Raw genomic sequence first — 20,635 nt, 5'->3', positions numbered from 1 at the left:
CAATGACGTATGGATTATTATAGATATAGGAATATATGGTATGAGTGCTAATGAGACAACTCTCCATCCAAGTCATCTTATTTAGGGAGGGAGGAAGGGGGGGGGGTGAAAAAAAGGAAAACCTCAAAGCGGGTTTCGTTAGATCTCCCACGCGACATATCAGAATACGGGAGCGATGAAAGATCAATTTTAACTAGATTGGTATGTTACATGGCGAAAAATATGTTGTTTTGGCGAACAAAAGGTGGCGAAAAAAAAGTTAACCATTATAGGTCAATTCCCCCCCCCCCCCCCCCCCAATAAACACGTTCTAAATCAAGCATTGTATGTGTTGTTGATTAACACCATGCTTATGTTTAATCATTTTTGAACTTACGATAAAAAAAATTATTAAAGTGGCGAAAAAGGTGACAAAAAAATTTATTGACCCAGGGGAAATCCTGCAAGTAACATTTTATAAAAGTTAAACATTATAGGTAGTTTGTTTCCAATACACACGTTATAAATCAAATACATTTTTGTAGTTGATTACATTGTAGCACAATGCTTATGTTTAATCATTTTTAAACTCACGATATCAAAAAGATATTTTGATGGGTCGCTATCTTATTGCCATATATCCTAATTTCATTAACATTCTTAATTTATTGAAAGAATATTGATTCAATGTTCAAATTATTGGTAAGATACCGGAAAGTAAGTGGAAACAAGGAAAAGATGAGAAAAACTTCCTATCCGTTAGAACATTGTACATTATGTTATATATAGAAACATTGGTTTTTATCAGAACCTCATAAAAATATCTTGGTGGATATTTTGCCTATAGACTCGAAAACAGTATAAAAAGTCTTTTTAACATTAGCAACATAGCAAAATAAAAGGCTAATTGTTTTTGAATCGTCAAAAAATTAGCATGTCTGGTAGGGAAGGAATATATTTAGGAATATGTGGTATGAGTGCCAGACAACTCTCCATCCAAATCACAATTTAAAAAAGTAAACCATTATAGATCAAAAACAAGCTAAAAACGGCCCCAAAATTACTATTTGTAAAACCATTCAAAGGGGAAAATCAACGGTCTAATCTATAAAAAAAAACGAGAAACGAGAAACGCGTATAAATTACATAAACAAAAGACAACTCCTGTTCCTTAGATTCCTGATCAGATGTACGTAGCATCTAGTCAACAAAACTGCCGGTAGAATGTTAATACCCTATTGCATCTGTAACCACTTTATTATACTGTGTTTCTTAAAAAAATGATGAATTAAGAAATTTGTAACAAAATAAGGGTTAAGTCCACCAGACAGAGTTGACCTTCGGTACATGTGGCTATTTTTTATTTAAGTACTTATTAATAAGTCCGGTACAAATGTATGTAGTTAGGAATACAAAAATCCTGGTTTGAGTTTTTTTTTATGAACCTACGTGTAAATCCAGAAAGCGCATCCGACGCATAAGTGTAAAAGTGTTACTTTCGTTCACTATATATTATATATATAAAATAAGATGCAGTAATATAGCGGTTGAGACATTTCCTTTACTAGTATTAAGTCATATAACTGTAGCTAATGGCTTTCACTAGGCTGCAAACAATTGTTTGACGCGTAACACTCATTGGCAAGCAATCAAATACGTATCACATTGAGAATGGAAATGGGGAATGTGAAAAAGAGACAACAAACCCGACCATAGAGATGACAACAGCCGTATGAACGTGTGTATCTGATTTCATTGATACATAATAATAACCTGGATGCGCACACACTTATTATAGGGTAAATGTACTGTTTTGGTAAAGTGCCGAATTGACCATGTTGTCCTTTTTGTATCATTTCACTTCCCAGTCTCTTTTATCCCTCGATATTTGTCAAAACTGAAGCACGTTGTTTTTTCTATTTGAAGTTTAATCCACCACTAGAGTAAGTTTACCTTTTATATTTGTGCTCATTTTTTATATCGTTGTGCATATATATATTGTTGAACTATACATTTTATGCAAACTCATTTTTGATTATTGGTGCTCATTTACGCCAACATGAAAAAATATTGCCGCTGTGAATTTACAGTACTGTTTGTATTTTTTATGTATGCATTTGCCCCTTAAATTACATTCTGTATTTGTCAATCCCACATATTAGGATTTATTTTTGTGTTTTATCGATGTAGACAAGGGTCACGCTCGAATTTTCTAGAACTACAGTACCGCACAGTTTTAACGTGTCATTTTTTTTTTTATCGTGCACGATATGTAAACTACAGTCAATGAAATATGCAACCTGTCATTTTTATTGCATATATAGATACTTACGTGTAACCTTTTTCTGATATATTGATGTTGTTTTTCGAAGTGTAGTGTACTAGAGTTACTTGTATTGAACTATGTAACCATTTTCTTTGTGAATGTACTACTTTTTGACATTTATTGACTAAATAGTATGCTTATGTTTGTTATTTTGTATTTTCAGTTTTTTACCCTCTCCGGAGGTCTATACCAATAAACAGTTGAACTCTCAACGACTTATCAGTACAGTAAAACATCTAGATCAAAGAGATGAACCCAAGATAGATTCAACATGTCACACTCAGAAATCGTTTCTGACAGACAGCTCAGATCTTCAAGGACACTAACATCAGATGGAGACCATCTTTTCGAACAATCTAATGAAAGACATCATAGATGCTATTTTATTAGACGTTGAAGATAACCCAGTGTTGGACCTGTCCACAGCGTCAACATACAGAGAGGAACTTCTGAAACTGTCAGAAAAGTATGAGAAAGAAGCTAACAGATATTTTGATTACTTAAAATCATATAGGACAAGAGAAAGTGAAAGTGAGCATGCATCATTTAAAGTGTCATTCTATGCTTTAAAGGCTAAGATATCAGTTGTCAAACAACATCTAAGTGAATTGCTACCTAGAAGATCAATGGAAAATAGTGAACGAACTCATAAAAGTCGTAGCTCCCAATAAAGTTCTCGTCATACTGTGTCAACAAGACACTCATCACTAAGTGCTCAATCAGAGATTCTAATACAAACAGTGAAACTTGAAACCGCTAAGACACGACTTAAATATGCTAAAGAGGAGGCGGAGTTGTTGCACCGCGAAGCTACACTCAAAGCAGAGAAAAATGTCCTCGCTATGAAGCGAGACGTTGACGAAGCTGAGTCGGGATTACAAGCTGTTAAGAAGGCATTGGATTTCGATCTTAAAGACTATGGTGAAAGTTAAGAACCACCAAGGATCGCTGATCCAGTAGTTCAACATGCCAATGAAAACAAAATGTCTGAAAGAAAGTACCGTAGTGCTAACATACCAGGTACACGTAACATTACAGAACAACGTACAGCAGAATTTGTGGAGCAACAGCGCTCACATCACTCCTTACATTTGAACAAACATGACCTTAAAGTGAACAATGTAAATATTCCTATTCATTCTTTAGAACCATTGAATCCTACAGCACAACCTTTTGTTCCAACCCAGAGGAACGAAGCACAAGAATTGGCCAAGTTCATGGTGAAGAAAGATTTAATCACATCTAGGCTCATATCATTTGATGCCCAGCCGTCACATTACTCATCTTGGAAAATTAGTTTTCAACACATAATGACAGAGTTAGATACAAATCCATTGGAACAGTTGGATCTTTTAACAAAGTATTTGGGACCAAGCTCAAAACAGTATGCTCAGAATATAAGATGTGCTAATGCTCATAATCCGGCAACTGCAGTGCGCCTTATATGGGAACGCTTAGATGCTAGGTTCGGTAGTCCAGAGATTATTGAATCCTCACTTCATTCACGTATAGTTAACTTTCCAAAACTTTCAAACGATAACCGAAAGGAACTTTACGACTTGGCTGCAGAGATAGAGTCTATTCGTAGAGATGAAAAGTTTTCTACCATATTTGCTTACTTTGATTCCTCCCTTGGTGTTAATCGTTTTGTAACCAGGTTACCTTACAACATTCAAGAAAAATGGACGACTACTGCCAATGGTTATAAGTCAAAACACAACGGAGCATATCCGCCGTTCTCCTTCTTCGTGCCATTCCTGCAAAACATTGCTAAAGTGCGTAATGACCCTGGATTCATTTATGACAATCAAGACACAAAACCAACCACACCAAATCAAACCAGATTTCAAAGTCCCACGCAAGTGTCAAGCACCAAAACTGACATTGGTAGCAACGACAACAGGCCATCGTTTCAGAAGTCGAATGAGGACTTATGTCCACTTCACGGAACTAACCATACACTCAACACGTGCCGTGGTTTTCGTGCTAAACCATTATCAGAGAGACTTGATTTAATTAAGCAGAAAGGTTTGTGTTTCAAATGTTGCGGTCCCAAGAAACATTTCCGTGACAAATGTAAAGAGAATGTCAAATGCAGTGTTTGTGGTTCTTGTGATCATCCGTCAGCTTTACACGTAGATGTTGAAAGTGAACCCCAGCAAAAGCACGAGGAGGAGAATTCAAATGAACAGATTAGCAGCATATGCACTAAAATATGTGACTCAATATACAATACAAGTAAATCTTGCTCAAAGATAGTACTCGCCAAAGTATATCATTCTGATAGACCAGAACATTTCAAAAAAGTTTACTGCGTGTTAGACGACCAAAGTAACAGAACTTTAGCTTCTTCAGACTTCTTCAATTTCTTCAGAGAAAATGGCAAATAATTCAAATACGCACTTGCTTCTTGTGCAGGGAGTTTCGTCAGTAGTGGACGAAGGGCTTCCGGATATGTACAAGAGTCACTGGACGGGTCATCCTGTCTTAACGTACCTGAAATAATAGAGTGTAACGACATTCCTAACAATCGGGAGGAAATACCCTCATCTGTCGTAGCTTCAAGTTATCCACACATGATGGACATAGCAAGTTGTATTCCTGACATTGACAATCAGTCTGAAATACAGATGTTAATAGGCCGTGACCTAATTAGAGCACACCATGTTATTGAACATCGTGTAGGAGTCGAAGAGGTACCGTATGCACAACGTTTGCGCTTAGGATGGGTCATTGTGGGGAATGTATGTCTGGGAAGATTTCAGGAACAGCAACATGTCAACGTGAACAAAACCGTTATTGTCGGCAATGTACAATCTGCTTTATTGTTTCCGTGTGATAGTGAGACACCAGTTGGTTTAGACCCAACTTTCGAGAAGTTTATACCAGACAAACCTCTTTTAGAGAACAGTACGCAAAGATCAAACCATGGAACAAAATCATTTGATATGAAATTAGGTTGCAACTCTGAAAAGCCCACTCATGAGTTAGATACAGTCGCTTCAAACTGCAGATCAGTGCTCGAAGCATATCAATCAGATGACCATGCCACAAATCTCAAAGACCTCGACCTTGGATCGGCAAATCTCTTGTTACAGATGAACTTAGGTCTCTCCTGGGACACAGAACTAGACAAGTTCACCTTAAGAGTGTCTTCCGACAACAAGCCATTTCCACGCCGTGGATTTCTGTCAACAGTCAACAGTTTGTATGACCCAATTAGCTTGGCAACACCCGTGATTATCAAGGACAAGTTATTTTTAAATCCAACCTTAAGGTTTTTATCTACCTATGATTGGAATAATCCATTCCCAGAATCACTAAATCAAACATGGGAATCAAGTTTATCTTCATTGAGCCAACTTGAACATTTGCCTAAACAGAAGAAGTACATTGGACCTTCGTGTATAAACAGTGTTAAACAAGAGGACTACATGTTCTTAGATGCTTTAAAAGATGCAATCACAGATACATACTTTAATCGTAAGAGTGCCAGTACCTTTAACATAAACTTTCACTTCAGACCGATTACTTAGGACTATTTCGCTTCTTGAAGCCGAGTGACTATGACAGTGACATCGTGTTTAATCAACCACATTTGATACATAAACAATTATTATAACATGCTAATTTTCCATGTGATATTATCCTTTTATTTTTGAAAATGTAGTGATTTCCTATGAAATCATAGGAGGAGTGTACTGTTTTGGTAAAGTGCCGAATTGACCATGTTGTCCTTTTTGTATCATTTCACTCCCCAGTCTCTTTTATCCCTCGATATTTGTCAAAACTGAAGCACGTTGTTTTTTCTATTTGAAGTTTAATCCACCACTAGAGTAAGTTTACCTTTTATATTTGTGCTCATTTTTTATATCGTTGTGCATATTGTTGAACTATACATTTTATGCAAACTCATTTTTGATTATTGGTGCTCATTTACGCACGACATGAAAAAATATTGCCGCTGTGAATTTACAGTACTGTTTGTATTTTTTATGTATGCATTTACCCTTAAATTCCATTCTGTATTTGTCAATCCCACATATTAGGATTTATTTTTGTGTTTTATCGATGTAGACAAGGGTCACGCTCGAATTTTCTAGAACTACAGTACCGCACAGTTTTAACGTGTCAATTTTTTTTTATCGTGCACGATATGTAAACTACAGTCAATGACAAATGCAACCTGTCATTTTTATTGCATATATAGATACTTACGTGTAACCTTTTTCTGATATATTGATGTTGTTTTTCGAAGTGTAGTGTACAAGAGTTACTTGTATTGAACTATGAAACATTTTCTTTGTGAATGTACTACTTTTTGACATTTATTGACTCAATAGTATGCTTATGTTTGTTATTTTGAATTTTCAGTTTTTTACCCTCTCCGGAGGTCTATACCAATAAACAGTTGAACTCTCAACGACTTATCAGTACAGTAAATGCATTAATATTGGGGGAATATTGTCCCGAGTAGAATTAATTTTACATTGCACAAGCTTGCGAGTTCAATATATGTTCTACGAAGGACAATATTCCCCAATATTCATGCAATAACCCTTTTATTGTATAGCAATATAATATTTGAAAGTAAAAATTGGTTTAAACTAAGATTTTGTCGTTGATGACGTCATGCATTTTTGAAGATTTATTGCACGCTAACTTTTGGTTATTTTCTGTGGGAAATATTATATTGCTATGCAATAATAACAATTATAAGATTTTAAATTTTAAACCAGCATGTAAACATTTGAAAATTGCCCCCAGTCTGCGAGCAAATTATAACAGTTAAAACGAACCTGTCTCCATCGACACACTAATATATATATCGTGTAATTTGCACACATTTCTGCAAAGTATAATTTAACCATTTATAAGATAAAGATTGGATCATTGGTTTTCCCGTTTGAATGATTTAACACTAGTATTATTTGGGCCCTGTATAGCTTGCTGTTCGTTGTGAGCCAAATTTCCGTTTTGAAGACCGTACTTTGACCTATAATGGTTTACTTTTATAAGTTGTGACTTGGATGGATAGTTGTCTCATTGGAACTCATACCACATCTTGTTATATCTGTAAGATGTAAGATTTCAAACAAGCACTGGCTATGTGACAGTGTGTATACTTACTCTTCTTTATTTATAACTTGTATATATTATTGTATTGACAGATTGCATTCGCTTTTGGAATCTCCATAATGGCTTTAATTCAAATGTTTGGACATATTTCTGGCGGGAATTTTAATCCTGCAGTGTCGTTTGGATTAGCAGCAAGCGGAATCATAACACCTGTCCGTGCAGTATTATACACAGTAGCTCAAAGCGTCGGAGCAGTACTCGGAGGACTCATCTTAAAAGGGTAATTACATAAAAAAGAGTGAAATATAGTACAAACACAAGTTTCAAAGCATTTCACTGTAACGACAATCTTTTAAAAATACCTAAAAGATATCTAAATGTTTTAACCCGGGACAGTCAGGTTAAGGTTAGACAGTATAGATGGAAAGAACTCAGACTTTTTAGTGTTTCAAATACTGCAGCTGTAAATTACATTTTTCTACATGCTATGAAGGGCAGAAAATAAAATTGAGAATGGAAATGGGAAATGTGTCAAATAGACAACAACCCGACCATAGAATAGACAACAGCAGAAGGTCACCAATAGGTCTTCAATGCAGCGAGAAATTCCCGCACCAGGAGGCGTCCTTCAGCTGGCCCCTTAACAAGTATATATACTAGTTCAGTGATAATGGACATCATACTAAACTCCAAATTATACACAAGAAACTAAAATTAAAAATAATACAAGACTAACAAAGGCCAAAAACATACCGAAACAGATACAGATATATAGCAATAGAATAAAAAAAAACACTACACTATGTTTCTACCGTGTAATTACTTTTAATCAATAATTCAAAACGTGAATAGTGGTATATTTTTCAATGAGACAACTCTCATCTCGATTCCAAATGACGGGGATGTATACAAACATATGACTCTCAACAATTTGCAAATCATTACCTGGGAAATTATTATAAACATTAGAAGCCTAGGAAAAAGCAGAAACTATCACAACAAAAACAAAACAAAACAAAACAAAACAGTAGACTTGAATTAGCGATCAAAGATAATCACAAATACAAAAATCACATTAACGGCACAAATTTTCCGGCATCAGATGATAATTTCGATAAAATGTGTCACTCCAGGCCAAAATTTTGGAAAATCAAAAATTTATTCAATTATTCAATTTCGAGATATACGAACAATGGAATGACCAATGATTGTTCTATATATGTTTATCTATTAACGTGAAAGACATCTTTCAATGACGATATTTCATATTTCATTTTTTCAGGGTTACCGTATCAACATACCACAATAACCTTGGTGTCACATCCATTAATCCACTTTTAAATGTTGGACAGGGATTTGGTGTGGAAGTGATTTTAACATTTGTTTTGGTTTTTGTAATTATTTCCACTATAGATTCAAATAGAACGGACGCTGGTATGGCATCGGTAGCTATAGGACTAACAGTTGCAGTGTGTCACCTTGCCGGAGTAAGTTTTCCCCTTTAACGAAAGGTCTTGATATTGTACATTTTGTTATAGATTTGAAAATGAAAAATTCTTCTTAATTATGTTATACGAGGGTTGTCCATACAGTTCGCTGAAGTCTGCGTAAAGATAGCATTTCAGGTACATTCCTTTTGCATATTTGTAATCCTAAACTATATCCTATCGAATACAAGCAGTTTTAACATTGTCTATTTAAAAATCATATAATTAAAAAAAGAAATAAAAGAAATCCATTTCCTATAATAGAATGAAAGATCTGTTTGAGTCGATAGATGTTTTTAATTCAAAACGATGCAGTTTCAAGTTGCACGACAATGATTCTGATTGCTTGGCAATGCTTCAGATTGCTCGAAAATGATTCAGATTGTTGGAAAATACTCCAAATTGTCGACAAACAAAATTGCGAGGTTTTCATATCCTTTATTCTGTGTGAAGTTTACAATTCTTTAAGATACCTTTTGGTTAAATGACTCATACTGTTTTGTTTGTGTATATCTTTGGAATTTGAGCGTTTTTTATGAAGACAAATCTAGAAAAGCGCATCGAACGGACAGCATTTGTAAAGTGTTTCATTTTTTCCCTCTAATTTATACAAACTGAATCTTGGTAAGAGCATATTCGGAACTTAATTATAGAGTTCGGATATATTTCTATATTGCCATGATATAAATAATAAATGTCCTACCTATATATTTTAAGTTTATCAATGACGTTATTGTTCGGAAACTCAGCTTTGAACTGCAATGAGCAATCAGAATCATTGACTTTGATATATATTGTTTTAACTTTGCAACCATTTAGTCTCAAGCGTACTTGCATATGGTTGTTCTAAAAGCCAATATTGTACACGTTTTAATTGGTATCATTCATTTTTATTCAATATCATATGATTGCCAAAAGTCCACTATGACGGTAATGTAGGAACAAGAAGAATTTTACACCGACACATTAACACTTGTACTGACAGACGAGTAAAAGTCTTTAACAATTTTTGATTTGTTTTGTTTTGACGAGAGACGCTTCTTGCGTACAAAAAGTTTAATCCTGGTATCTTTAATGAGTTATTATGTTGTCATATGGTAATATTTTATCGACTCGACAATCCTGTTATATAATGAATGCATTATTCTGTGCTATTTAAAAGGTTTTGAATCTCTATTGTCATTCATCTCCTTTAATGATTCGAAATATAAACTAATCAATTGAATTAGAAATGTAAAAAAAAGAAGAAAAAACTCCAAGATGATGTGAGGTTGGTTAAAGTTTTTTTTATTGTAATTTAAAAGTTCTTCTTGGCTTCTAAAAACCTGTTCCACCTTGTTGCATATATTTAAATAGTTTTTTTTTTTTTATCAATTCCTTGTTACTTGAAGAACTGTTTTTATAAAAATACATAAATGTTGAACCACCTTTTTTTCGTACGTGTTTTCATTAACTTTTGCACGAATGTAATTGATAATAAAAATGAGAATGTGCCAAAGTGACAGCAACCCGATCATAGAAAAAAAACAACAGCAGAAGGTCACCAACAGGTCTTCAATGTAGCGAGAAATTCCGGCACCCGGACTTACTTTTGCAAAAAAAAAACCTGTACATCCGTTAGATATATTGAAGGAAATGATACATTGATCTTTGTTTTCAAAATGTGGTAAATGGGTAAAATAAAGATAGACAATCAAAAAGTATATTATATTCAGTACATAATTTACATGATTGTAGGTGGGAATAATTTATATTGCCACTATAAAAGGAATCTATGATAGATAGGGATATACGTTTTGCATTGCTATGGATTTCTATGATCTATTCAAACAGTCCATGTAAATAACCTTTCGTGAGCAAGGTAAAAACACAAGATATCCGATGTAATGTAAACATGTCGACCGGAAGTCACATGACACGAAACACATCAATTCGACACGGTAAATATGCAACTTTACATTCGCACATAACTGTACAGTACAGGAGCATTATTTTATACTATTTTTCCCCTTCAATACGTTATCATTGCTGTTTGCATGAAAATCACAGCGGATCAGTTTAAATTTTTCCTTCATATTAAACCAAACATGTGCTCAATCGTAATGTTCATTTTATGCCTTCATGACCGTTGCAATACAAGATTAGAAAATAATTCCATGTGAATGCCACTTCAAATTGAATCTAAAATATTTTTTGTTGCAACGGATTTCCTATGATCCATTCAAACAGTTCTTGAATATGACTTTGCTTGTGCATATAAGAGGCACTTGATATTCAATGTTATGTAATCATTTTGACCGGAAGACACATGACAAATAACACATTTTACTTTCAATTGTAAAAAAGATTACTTTTAATTAAACATAACTGTTTAATTTAAGATGCTTTTTAACGTTTTCTTTAAAACGATAGCATTGTTTTATCATGAAAATAGCAGCCTAGAAGTTTCAAAACGAGCACTGAAACCAAAAAAGCCCAAACGCAATGTTCATGTTATGCCTTAGCAATAAAGGCTTAAAAAATAGTTCTATATTGTATTAACCTCAATGTTTTAAGTAAATAATTAGGTAAAGTTCTATAGAGAAAATATCGATTTAGATAAAAGATATTAATGCGATTCTAGTTGATTTCTAGTGTAGTTCATTAACGATTAATCGGTGAGCTGTAGGAAGTTCGTATTTTTAATGGTTTTTTTTGTTGCAATTCTTTTTTTTTGGATCATACCTTTATGATAAGAATGATAAAGGACTTTCCATTTTGAATTATTCTTGGAGTTCGGCATTTTTGTATAATTTTACATTTTACTTACATATATTACTGTAGAACCACTATTGCCCAGAAATAAGCAATGTAAAAGCAGAACATGTATGATCATACCGTACACATATATTAAGTGTTTTATGTTTAAGATTTTTAGAATAAACAATTAGAAGAGGGACGAAAGATACCAAAGGGACAGTCAATCTCATAAATCTAAAATAAACCGACAACGCCATGGCTAAACATGAAAAAGACCAGCAGACAAACAATAGTACACATGACACAACATAGAAAACTAAAGAATAAACAACACGAACCCCACCACAAACTAGGGGTGAAAAAAAATAATTAGAAAAAATGTGAAGTTTTCAGTTTTCGCAAAAATTGCAGTTAATACTTTCCTTATTTATCCTCATTGATAACGACACTTGGATTACCTGATTTTCTTTGATTCTAACAGTTCGATTGGGATTGTCAACTCAATATACATGATATAGGCGTCCTTAATCCTTAGATTGAATCTTTGCTACGTACAATATGCTGACATGAACGGTATTAAATAATATCAATTGAAATTAGTGATATTGTGGAAGAATTTTATTTAATAAGTTCTGGACTGTAGTCAAACAACTGTACTCAGAACTCTGAGTATAAACTGTCTTTTTACATATTTGTTTATCGTTCATTATTTTTACAAAAATAAGGCCGTTAGTTTTCTCGTTTGAATTGTTTTACATTGTCATATCGGGGCCTTTTATAGCTGACTCTGTGGTATGGGCTTTGCTCATTGTTGAAGGCCGTACGGTGATCTATAGTTGTTAATGTCTGTGTCATTTTAGTCTCTTGTTGATAGTTGTCGCATTGGCAATCATACCACATCTTCTTTTTTTTATATTTGCATATATATTTAATACAATTTACTCTTATTACTTTAAGTTCATCTTTAACAATATTTGAAATGAAGAATTTTGAAAGCATTGTGCAGATACCAAAAACAATAATTATTATATGGCAGGTTCTTTTGGTTCATATAGTCTAGTGCTTGATTTTGCTAGGTCTTATGGATTTCAATTGTCTTTTTATATCCGGAGTTTGGATTTTTTGTTAATATTTTTTTTTATTGTTTTGTGGTCATATTTATCAATATCGAAAACTTCAATTCGGAGTTCAAACCCGAAACAACATGTTTGGGTGCCTTATCAATGTTCATCTTTCTTTAATTTGCCCTTTAATACTCTTCCTTTCTCTAAAACATATAAAGTAAATATATTGTCATTTCAGATTACATACACTGGTTCAAGTATGAATCCTGCCAGATCACTTGGTAGTGCTGTCGCCTCAAACAGTTTTAACGATCACTGGGTAGGTCATGTGACAAATTCTGTGAAGGTTTAACCCTTAAAAGTATTCGTGTACACAAACTATTTTCACAGTGAATTACAACACTTCTGTTTTAAAAGTGTCGTTTAATTTTCGTTTAATTGGTGAATCCTAACCGATGGTCTTGTAACTGCATGCCTTTATAATGTAAAAAAGCAACAACGAAAACGTGACATATTCTTATTTTTATATCTTAATTTAATTCACCATTGTGGTGTTTGTATGTAACCCTTCTCTGAATCGATTCATAAAGGCATTAGAAGTATATCGCTGTTCAAAAGTCATAAATCGATTGAGCGAAAAACAAATCAGAGTTACCATCTAAGAGCGAAGGAAACACATCAACTATAAGAGAAAAAAAAACTGGACAGCAGAAAAACTGAACTACAACAAAAAAAAAAATCAACACACACACAAACGCCAACATACAAATATAACCTGATTATTTGATAACAATTGCTGACTTAATTCTTAGTGAAACGCAAAATCTTTTAAAATCCTTCGCCAAGGCTAACTTTTCATGCTCTTGTTTCATTAAAATTCTCTAAATGACGGCGTATTCGAAATCAAAGCAAGTAAAATTGAGAATGTGTCAAAGAGACAACATCCCAACCATAGAAAAGACAACAACAGAAGGTCACCAACAGGTCTTCAATGTAGCGAGAAATGCCCGCACCCGGAGGCGTCCTTCAGCTGGCCCCTTAAAAAAATATATACTATTTCAGTGATAATAAACGCCATTCCAAACTGCAAATTGTACACAGCCAATTTTGCATAGGTACTAGTTTTGTACATAAAATCTGTAGTACTGAAAATTTACTTTTGATATTAAGTACTATTTCTTTACTTTAAAATTATTGTACTATTTACGTACCTGTATTTTACAGTACTTAATTTGTACTTAAAATTTTGGTACAGAATAAATACCAAAAGCGATCACAATATTCCATGTTTGAAAATCATAATTTTAAGAGATTTGAAATAGACATACTATCAAAATGCTGAAAATGTAACGTTGTAACCAAAAATATGTAGTACTTAAATTTTCAAGTACAAATCAAGTACTGTAAAATACAGGTTATTATTACAATAATTTTAGAGTAACAAAATAGTACTGAATATTAGAAGTAGATTTCCAGTACTACAGATTTTTGGTACAGACATAGTACCTATGCAAAAGTAGCTGTGTACACAAGAAACTAAAATTGAAAATAATACAAGACTAACAAAGACCAGAGGCTCCTGACTTGGGACAGGCGCAAAACTGCTATTAACTGTTTTCTAATTTACTGTTTGGACTGTTTGTTTAGCTCACCTGGCCCGAAGGGCCAAGTCAGCTTTTCTCGTCACTATGCGTCCGTCGTCGTTAACTTTTACAAAAATCTTCTCCTCTGAAACTACTGAGCCAAATTTAACCATACTTGGCCACAATCATCATTATGGTATGTAGTTTAAAAAAATGTGTCCGGTGACCCGGCCAACCAACCAAGATGGCCGACATAGCTAAAAATAGATCATAGGAGTAAAATATAGATTTTAGCTTATAAATCTGAAACCAACGCATTTAGAGCAAATCTGAGAAGGGGTTAAATTGTTTATCAAGTCACTATCTATCTGCCCAGAAATATTCAGATGAATAGGACAACGGGTTTTTAGGTTGCTGCGGCCCAATTAGTAATTTTTAAAGAAATTTTGATGTTTTTTGTTATTATCATGAGTACTATTATATATAAAGATAAACTGTAAACAGCAAAAAAAAATAAAATAGGTCAACCTGATCAAAATGGTCAGTCGACCCCTTTAGAAGTAAATGCCCTTTATAGTCAATTTTAAACAATTTTCATTAATTTGGTAAATTTTTGTAAATGTTTGCAAAATATTTTCCTCTGTATCTAAAGGGCCAAGTTTATTATAGATAAAGCAAATTGTAAGTTGCAAGAATGTTCATTAAAAAAAACCACATCACCATCACCAAAACACAATTTTGTCATGAATCCATCGTTGTCCTTTGTTTAATATGCACATAGACCAAGGTGAGCGACACAGGATCTTTTTATCATTTATATATAAAATATACACACGCACGTTGTATATACTTAAATAGTCTTGCCTATGGATGCTTTCCATCCTTCTTTTACTGGTTCCATTTTAAACATTAGATTATTCTGAGAAGACGTTCATTTTGGTTTGGGACCCTGATTTGTATTTGATTAATAGGGTATATGACAGTTGTGTTTTTCATTCTTTTAATGTGTTTGAGCTTTTGATTTTGCCATTTAATTAGGGACTTTAAGTTTTGAATTTCCTCGGAGTTCAGTAATATTGTGAATTTACTTTTTTCACCAATTTATGGGTATTAAACAGTGGTATAGGCCTATTGCCTTTTTCTATTCCCCTTTACGGCCATTTTCGCTGATCTGAAATTATCTTGTTTCTTTCGTAACATGTCCTGATTTAGTGATTATATTTATTATACCCACCACATAATTTATGAGTTTGACTGTCCCTTTGGTATCTTTCGTCCCACTTTGTTCTCAATCACTGAAAGTAAGCTCAGCGTACTTTTTCGGCAGATTGAAACATTGGAATTTTGTTTTTCGCTAAACTAAGAAAGACAACTTTTATTAATAAAAAATCTAAATTGTTGTGAACTATTTTTTTTTTAAACGTTATCTGTCATATCTGGTTAAAATTTACTATAAAGAAAAGAAAAAAATACTTCTATTCCAGTTGATAGTTTTCGAAAATAAATTGAAATTTCGTGGATGATAAGACAAGGTTAGACATGTTAGAGTATAATGATCATGTTTGCTTTGTCGAATACTTAAAAAATGTGTCTTTATAAAAACAAAAAAGAGGAAGATGGTAAAACTTAAAACCATAGTGTTAAGCTTCGATTTTACTATACCAACTTATGTTACAGGTTTATTGGGTTGCTCCTATACTTGGTGGAGTTATTGCAGCAATTTTATATAAATTCCTTTTCTCTCCATTCCGTAACGCTATTCCGATAGACGAAGCAGTAAACGAATTATGTGAGTATCTATCATCTTTGTATGGTTTTAAGTTAGATCTTAGAAATGCCTATCTCATATATAATATATTTTTTCACAGTTCAACGCGTGAAGATTGATACAAAAACCTCATCACAGTGACCTGTCTTTTTATTTGGTATGGATAGACCTGGGTTTCGTATACAAATGAATTTAGAATGTTAACCTTGAACTAGAATTACATAAACATTTTAATGCCGTACATTGTAGTATGGGCCTTTATTTGGAAGTAAAATGTCCGAAAATCACAAACAAAGATGACACTGAATCGTAAAAGTATTTCAATGTTGGTGGTAATTTTAAGATAGGTGTTGACAAAACTTAATATGCTTCGAAAAACAAAGGATTTTCTACCACAGGGATATATAATCTTAAGTCAGCTGTATCCCAAATAAACGAAATGAAATTTAAAGGCCAAATAAAGTTCAAAGTTTTCAAAATACTAAGGATTGTCTACCACAGGAATAGATAACTTTAAGTTAGCTGTATCCCGAATAATTTTAATTCTTACATCTAACTAACAATAATGTAGACTAGATTAAAAAGTACAATCCATTTTCGTTTTTGAATTCGAGCGTCATTGATGAGTCTTTTGTAGACAAAACGAACGTCTGGCGTATATACAAAATTTAATCCTGGTATCTATGATGAGTTTATTTACAACCACTGGGTCGATGCCACTGCTGGTGGTGTTTTTATTCCCCGAAGGTATCACCAGCCCAGTAGACATGCATTATAATTGATTTGGTTATATTTACAAATAAACTGTTCATAAAATTTTGAATTTTTGAAATACATGAAATACTAAGCCTTTTCTACCTCAGGAATAGATTACTTTAGCTGTATTTGGCAGTACTTTTAGGAATTTTGGTCCTCAATGCTCTTCAACTTCTTACTTTATTTTGCCTTTTTTTAATTTTATTTGGATTCGAGCGTCACTGATGAACTTTTTAGTACACGTCTGCTGTATATACACAATTTAATCCTGGTATATTTGATGAGTTTATTTACACGATATAGTCATAATTAGTATTGTTCTTTTTTCCAGTGCAAGATGGTGACATGATTGTTATTCCAAAAGATTACTTTACTGGACAAAGTCAACAAAAGATACACACTGTCAACAGTCAATTATAAGATACACACTGTCAACAGTCAGTTATAAGATACACACTGTCAACAGTCAATTATAAGATACACACAGTGAACAGTCAATTATAAGATATACACTGTCAACAGTCAGTTATAAGATATTATCTTTATAATAAACATTCTCTTATTGGCATCTAAAAATATAAAGTTATTAGATAAATTACTGTCTAATTGTAGGAAGTACACTACTTCAATTCAAGAAAACTTTTTTTTAAAGCTTGTAACACATAAGCCAAAATGTAGATGTGTCCGTTAGCCTGTCTTTCTTTTCTCTTTATTGATATAAGCATTTAGCAAACTGTAATTGAAGGTGGGAAAAATTATCATAGATTGTAAATATGTGAAGATTTGAAATGAATGAATAACTTAGTTTGTTAGAATTGTAACATATTCTTCATAATTCCCTCTTAAAATCTTCATTCCTTCTTGTACAGAATTGCAAGTAAGCCTTCGAAGATAGCACAGTAATACACACTCCTGTGTTGGGTTCAATAGAGCAATCATTTTATGCTACAATAGTAGTTTTGGGGTTGGAAACAGGTAAACAAACAAATGTGTATTTATTACATTAAAGTGCTTTTTTACATCTGGTCCATATTAGGAAAATCAACAATTCTATGTTCTTTTTGCTGATTAGAAAACTACAGTTATACAGTTATTTATGAGCGTAAAAATTCTGTTATCAATTCAGAAGGGATATATAGAGTTGTTATTAAATATGAGCCAGTCCCTGCGAAAAGGTACAAAAACGAAAATTTTACGAAATTCTAAACAGTGTGCATAATTATTGGTATTAGACTTGTGATTTATAAAAAATACATTTACTTTTCCTCATATCCTTAAGCCGTGAGCTACACGCACCTGGAAGTGTTGAGACCCCCCCCCCCCTCATTAGTTTTATCAAGATCAAGATTTTTAATGAATTATTTCATATACTGTAAACCAACTTATTTTCGCGGATACTTTATTTCGCGTTTTACCCTTTCTTGACCACTTCGCGGCTATTTAATTTCGCGATTTTCTGATTTACTTGATTAAATTTAATAAGCAAAGATCCAAGTTTGACATATTCGCGACGATTTGTATTTGCGTTATTTTTCTACTCGCGAAAGTCGCGAAAATAAATCGCTCGCTAAAATAAGTTGGTTTACAGTATTTCAATCATTTTCAAAGTACAGTTTAAATGGCTTGATTTGCCAATTGATAATGTTAACCACGGTAGCAGTGGGGATAAGGCTCTCGCTTACAATGCTGATATCAATGCAATCAGACCGGGCAACGGTTCGAATCTCGTGCAACGAAGGTTGATTTATATAATATTAAATAACTTAACTTAACTTATAATATTAAATAACTTAACTTAACCTGATATTAAATAACTTTACTTAATATTAAATAACTTAACTTAAAATTCAATTTCTAAAACACAAGAGGTCATAGTTTTTGTATTTTCCCTCTTGTTTTAATGTTGTCTTACTTTTCTTAAACCGATAAAACTGAAGAAAATTATTGATTTTTGTCTCTCTAGTGTCATAAAATTTGATGTTTCTGGTCGGTATGGCATTGGTCCGGGGAACAAATGAATTTACACTTGCTTAAAAACCAAAAATTCAGATTTTTCTACGTCTTTTGCTGTTTTCATTGACAAATTCGGGATAGAATTGACAATCTTATGAATGTTTAAATTAATTTAATTTTTTTTCGGATAAAATCGTTTTTCAAAAATATTATAACAAACTTTCATAACGTGTCCTGAAAAGTTTATCAAAAGGACTGTTTGTACTTTTTCGCATGGACTGGCTCATAATAGATGTATTATTGGTGCTCATATTTAGTATGATAAATAGGATCTTATCCTAGCAAAGCTAGTCATGAAACAAACATTCAAATGCACTAAAATGTATGTTCATAAACATTTCATCATCACTAATAAACTGTATAGAAACTAATACTTGTGACGTCATATAATATATACATTTTTTAGAAACTATAACGCTGATTTATGAAATGAAACTTATATCATACATTATATCAAAACGGAATCATTGAAATTAAATCTGTTTGTGTCTGTTAAAAAAAATCAATCGGACTAAAATAAAAAGGGACAAGGGAACTATTTTATTTCGCTTTTGAATTGTTATGAAAGTCGAAAGATGTTTTTCAATTACATAACGATAACCAAAGCTAAGAAAGGTACTATTTGAAATAAGATGTAGATTTTTTTTCAGAAGGTTAAAATTGTAATGCTCAAATTATGTGAACGCTGTCTTTATTTTATATGTTATTAATGAGAGAAAATGTTATCCATTTGTTACATTATAATATCGTATATACATATATTCCAATGGAAAAATGTCTGTTTTATATATTATATAGAATGTTTTACTTTAAGTTTTAAACTGGGATGTATAAAAGAAAAGTAGTTTTTGTTACTATGTTTTTTTTAATGAACAGCATGCATTGTATCTTCGTTATGACAATTGATAGGTTTTATATGCATTAATTGATGACAGAAAAAAAAAAATGAAATAATTAGGAAAATAAATAAAACACAGCAGTACCTATCAAGTAAATGCGAAGACTTCCAATTTTATAAGATCTTGATTTTTTAAAGTTATTAATCCTTTTTTTATACCAGGCTTGGGATAAACATTATTTGGTTTTGTCATTATATCCTATTGTAGAAATAACATTAGACGTTGGTCATATATCCACGAAGCAGCAACCCAAGAACACAAATATTTGTGACATTAATAGGTCACCAATCGAGTTTTTTTTAAGGTTTTCAAATAAGATTTCAATTATACATATTTTGTAAAGACTTCTACATGTCCTAATAGATACTTTTTGAAGAGACTAGCACGGTGAAAAGAAGGTAAACATAACAAAAGCCTAGGACAATTAGAAAAGACTAATGTTTGACAATATTGTGTCCCCTGTTTACGCATGCAATCACATATAAATGTAACATGATTAATGTTAAAAGAACAATTACACTAACATTATAATGTTCTTATTATCATGTTCTTATCATCGTAATTCCACTGAAATAGATAAACACTTTATGTTTTTTTCAAACAATGTTTGTCTTGTTACTTATATACGATATGTAGATATACAGTTATATTTTATAATCTTATTTTATTTCTTTTATAATAAAGTAACTATTAACATGTAACAGATTTTAGTTTTTTTTCGAATCTGAAAGACTATGGGTACTCTCATTTTTGAACACCAAAAGGAAAATAACGTCATGTCATTGGTTGAATATCACTTTTTTAGAACGTTTTTAACCAATCGCAACGTTTTGATGTACACTTTTGAAAATATTACCCAGAATGCTTTAGATTCTGATACGTCGAATTAAAACTGAGCATTTGAAGAGACACCGTCGATAACCATAACCACGAACCTCAGTA

The 20,635-nt window shown here is 32.7% G+C and overlaps 2 protein-coding genes across 3 annotated transcripts in view; both read left to right on the top strand.

The window, feature by feature from the left end:
* The window catches only part of LOC134690979 (aquaporin-1-like), a 45,346-nt gene extending 25,033 nt beyond the window's left edge, over positions 1-20,313 (top strand). For both annotated transcript variants that reach the window (XM_063551166.1, XM_063551165.1), the window contains exons 3-7: positions 7,477-7,664; positions 8,667-8,871; positions 12,913-12,993; positions 15,935-16,046; positions 17,113-20,313. In XM_063551166.1, coding sequence (XP_063407236.1) covers positions 7,477-7,664; positions 8,667-8,871; positions 12,913-12,993; positions 15,935-16,046; positions 17,113-17,201 — 675 coding nt within the window. In that variant the 3' untranslated portion in view covers positions 17,202-20,313. The remainder of the gene's footprint in view (positions 1-7,476; positions 7,665-8,666; positions 8,872-12,912; positions 12,994-15,934; positions 16,047-17,112) is intronic.
* Positions 4,206-6,756, top strand: LOC134690978 (uncharacterized). The gene is made up of 2 exons (XM_063551164.1): positions 4,206-6,141; positions 6,680-6,756. Exon 1 carries the CDS (start codon positions 4,882-4,884, stop codon positions 5,839-5,841), a length of 960 nt encoding a protein of 319 aa, XP_063407234.1. The 5' UTR covers positions 4,206-4,881; the 3' UTR covers positions 5,842-6,141; positions 6,680-6,756.
* Positions 20,314-20,635: the final 322 nt, after the last annotated feature.

The sequence above is a fragment of the Mytilus trossulus genome, chromosome 11 (assembly GCF_036588685.1).
Source record: "Mytilus trossulus isolate FHL-02 chromosome 11, PNRI_Mtr1.1.1.hap1, whole genome shotgun sequence".
Taxonomy (NCBI): domain Eukaryota; kingdom Metazoa; phylum Mollusca; class Bivalvia; order Mytilida; family Mytilidae; genus Mytilus; species Mytilus trossulus.
Note: the sequence above shows the minus strand (reverse complement) of the source record. Positions and strands in the feature narration are given on the sequence as shown.

What these genes read in the sequence shown, in the direction of transcription:
- LOC134690978 (XM_063551164.1), top strand. Translation starts at nt 4,882, where the DNA reads ATGATGGACATAGCAAGTTGTATTCCTGACATTGACAATCAGTCTGAA.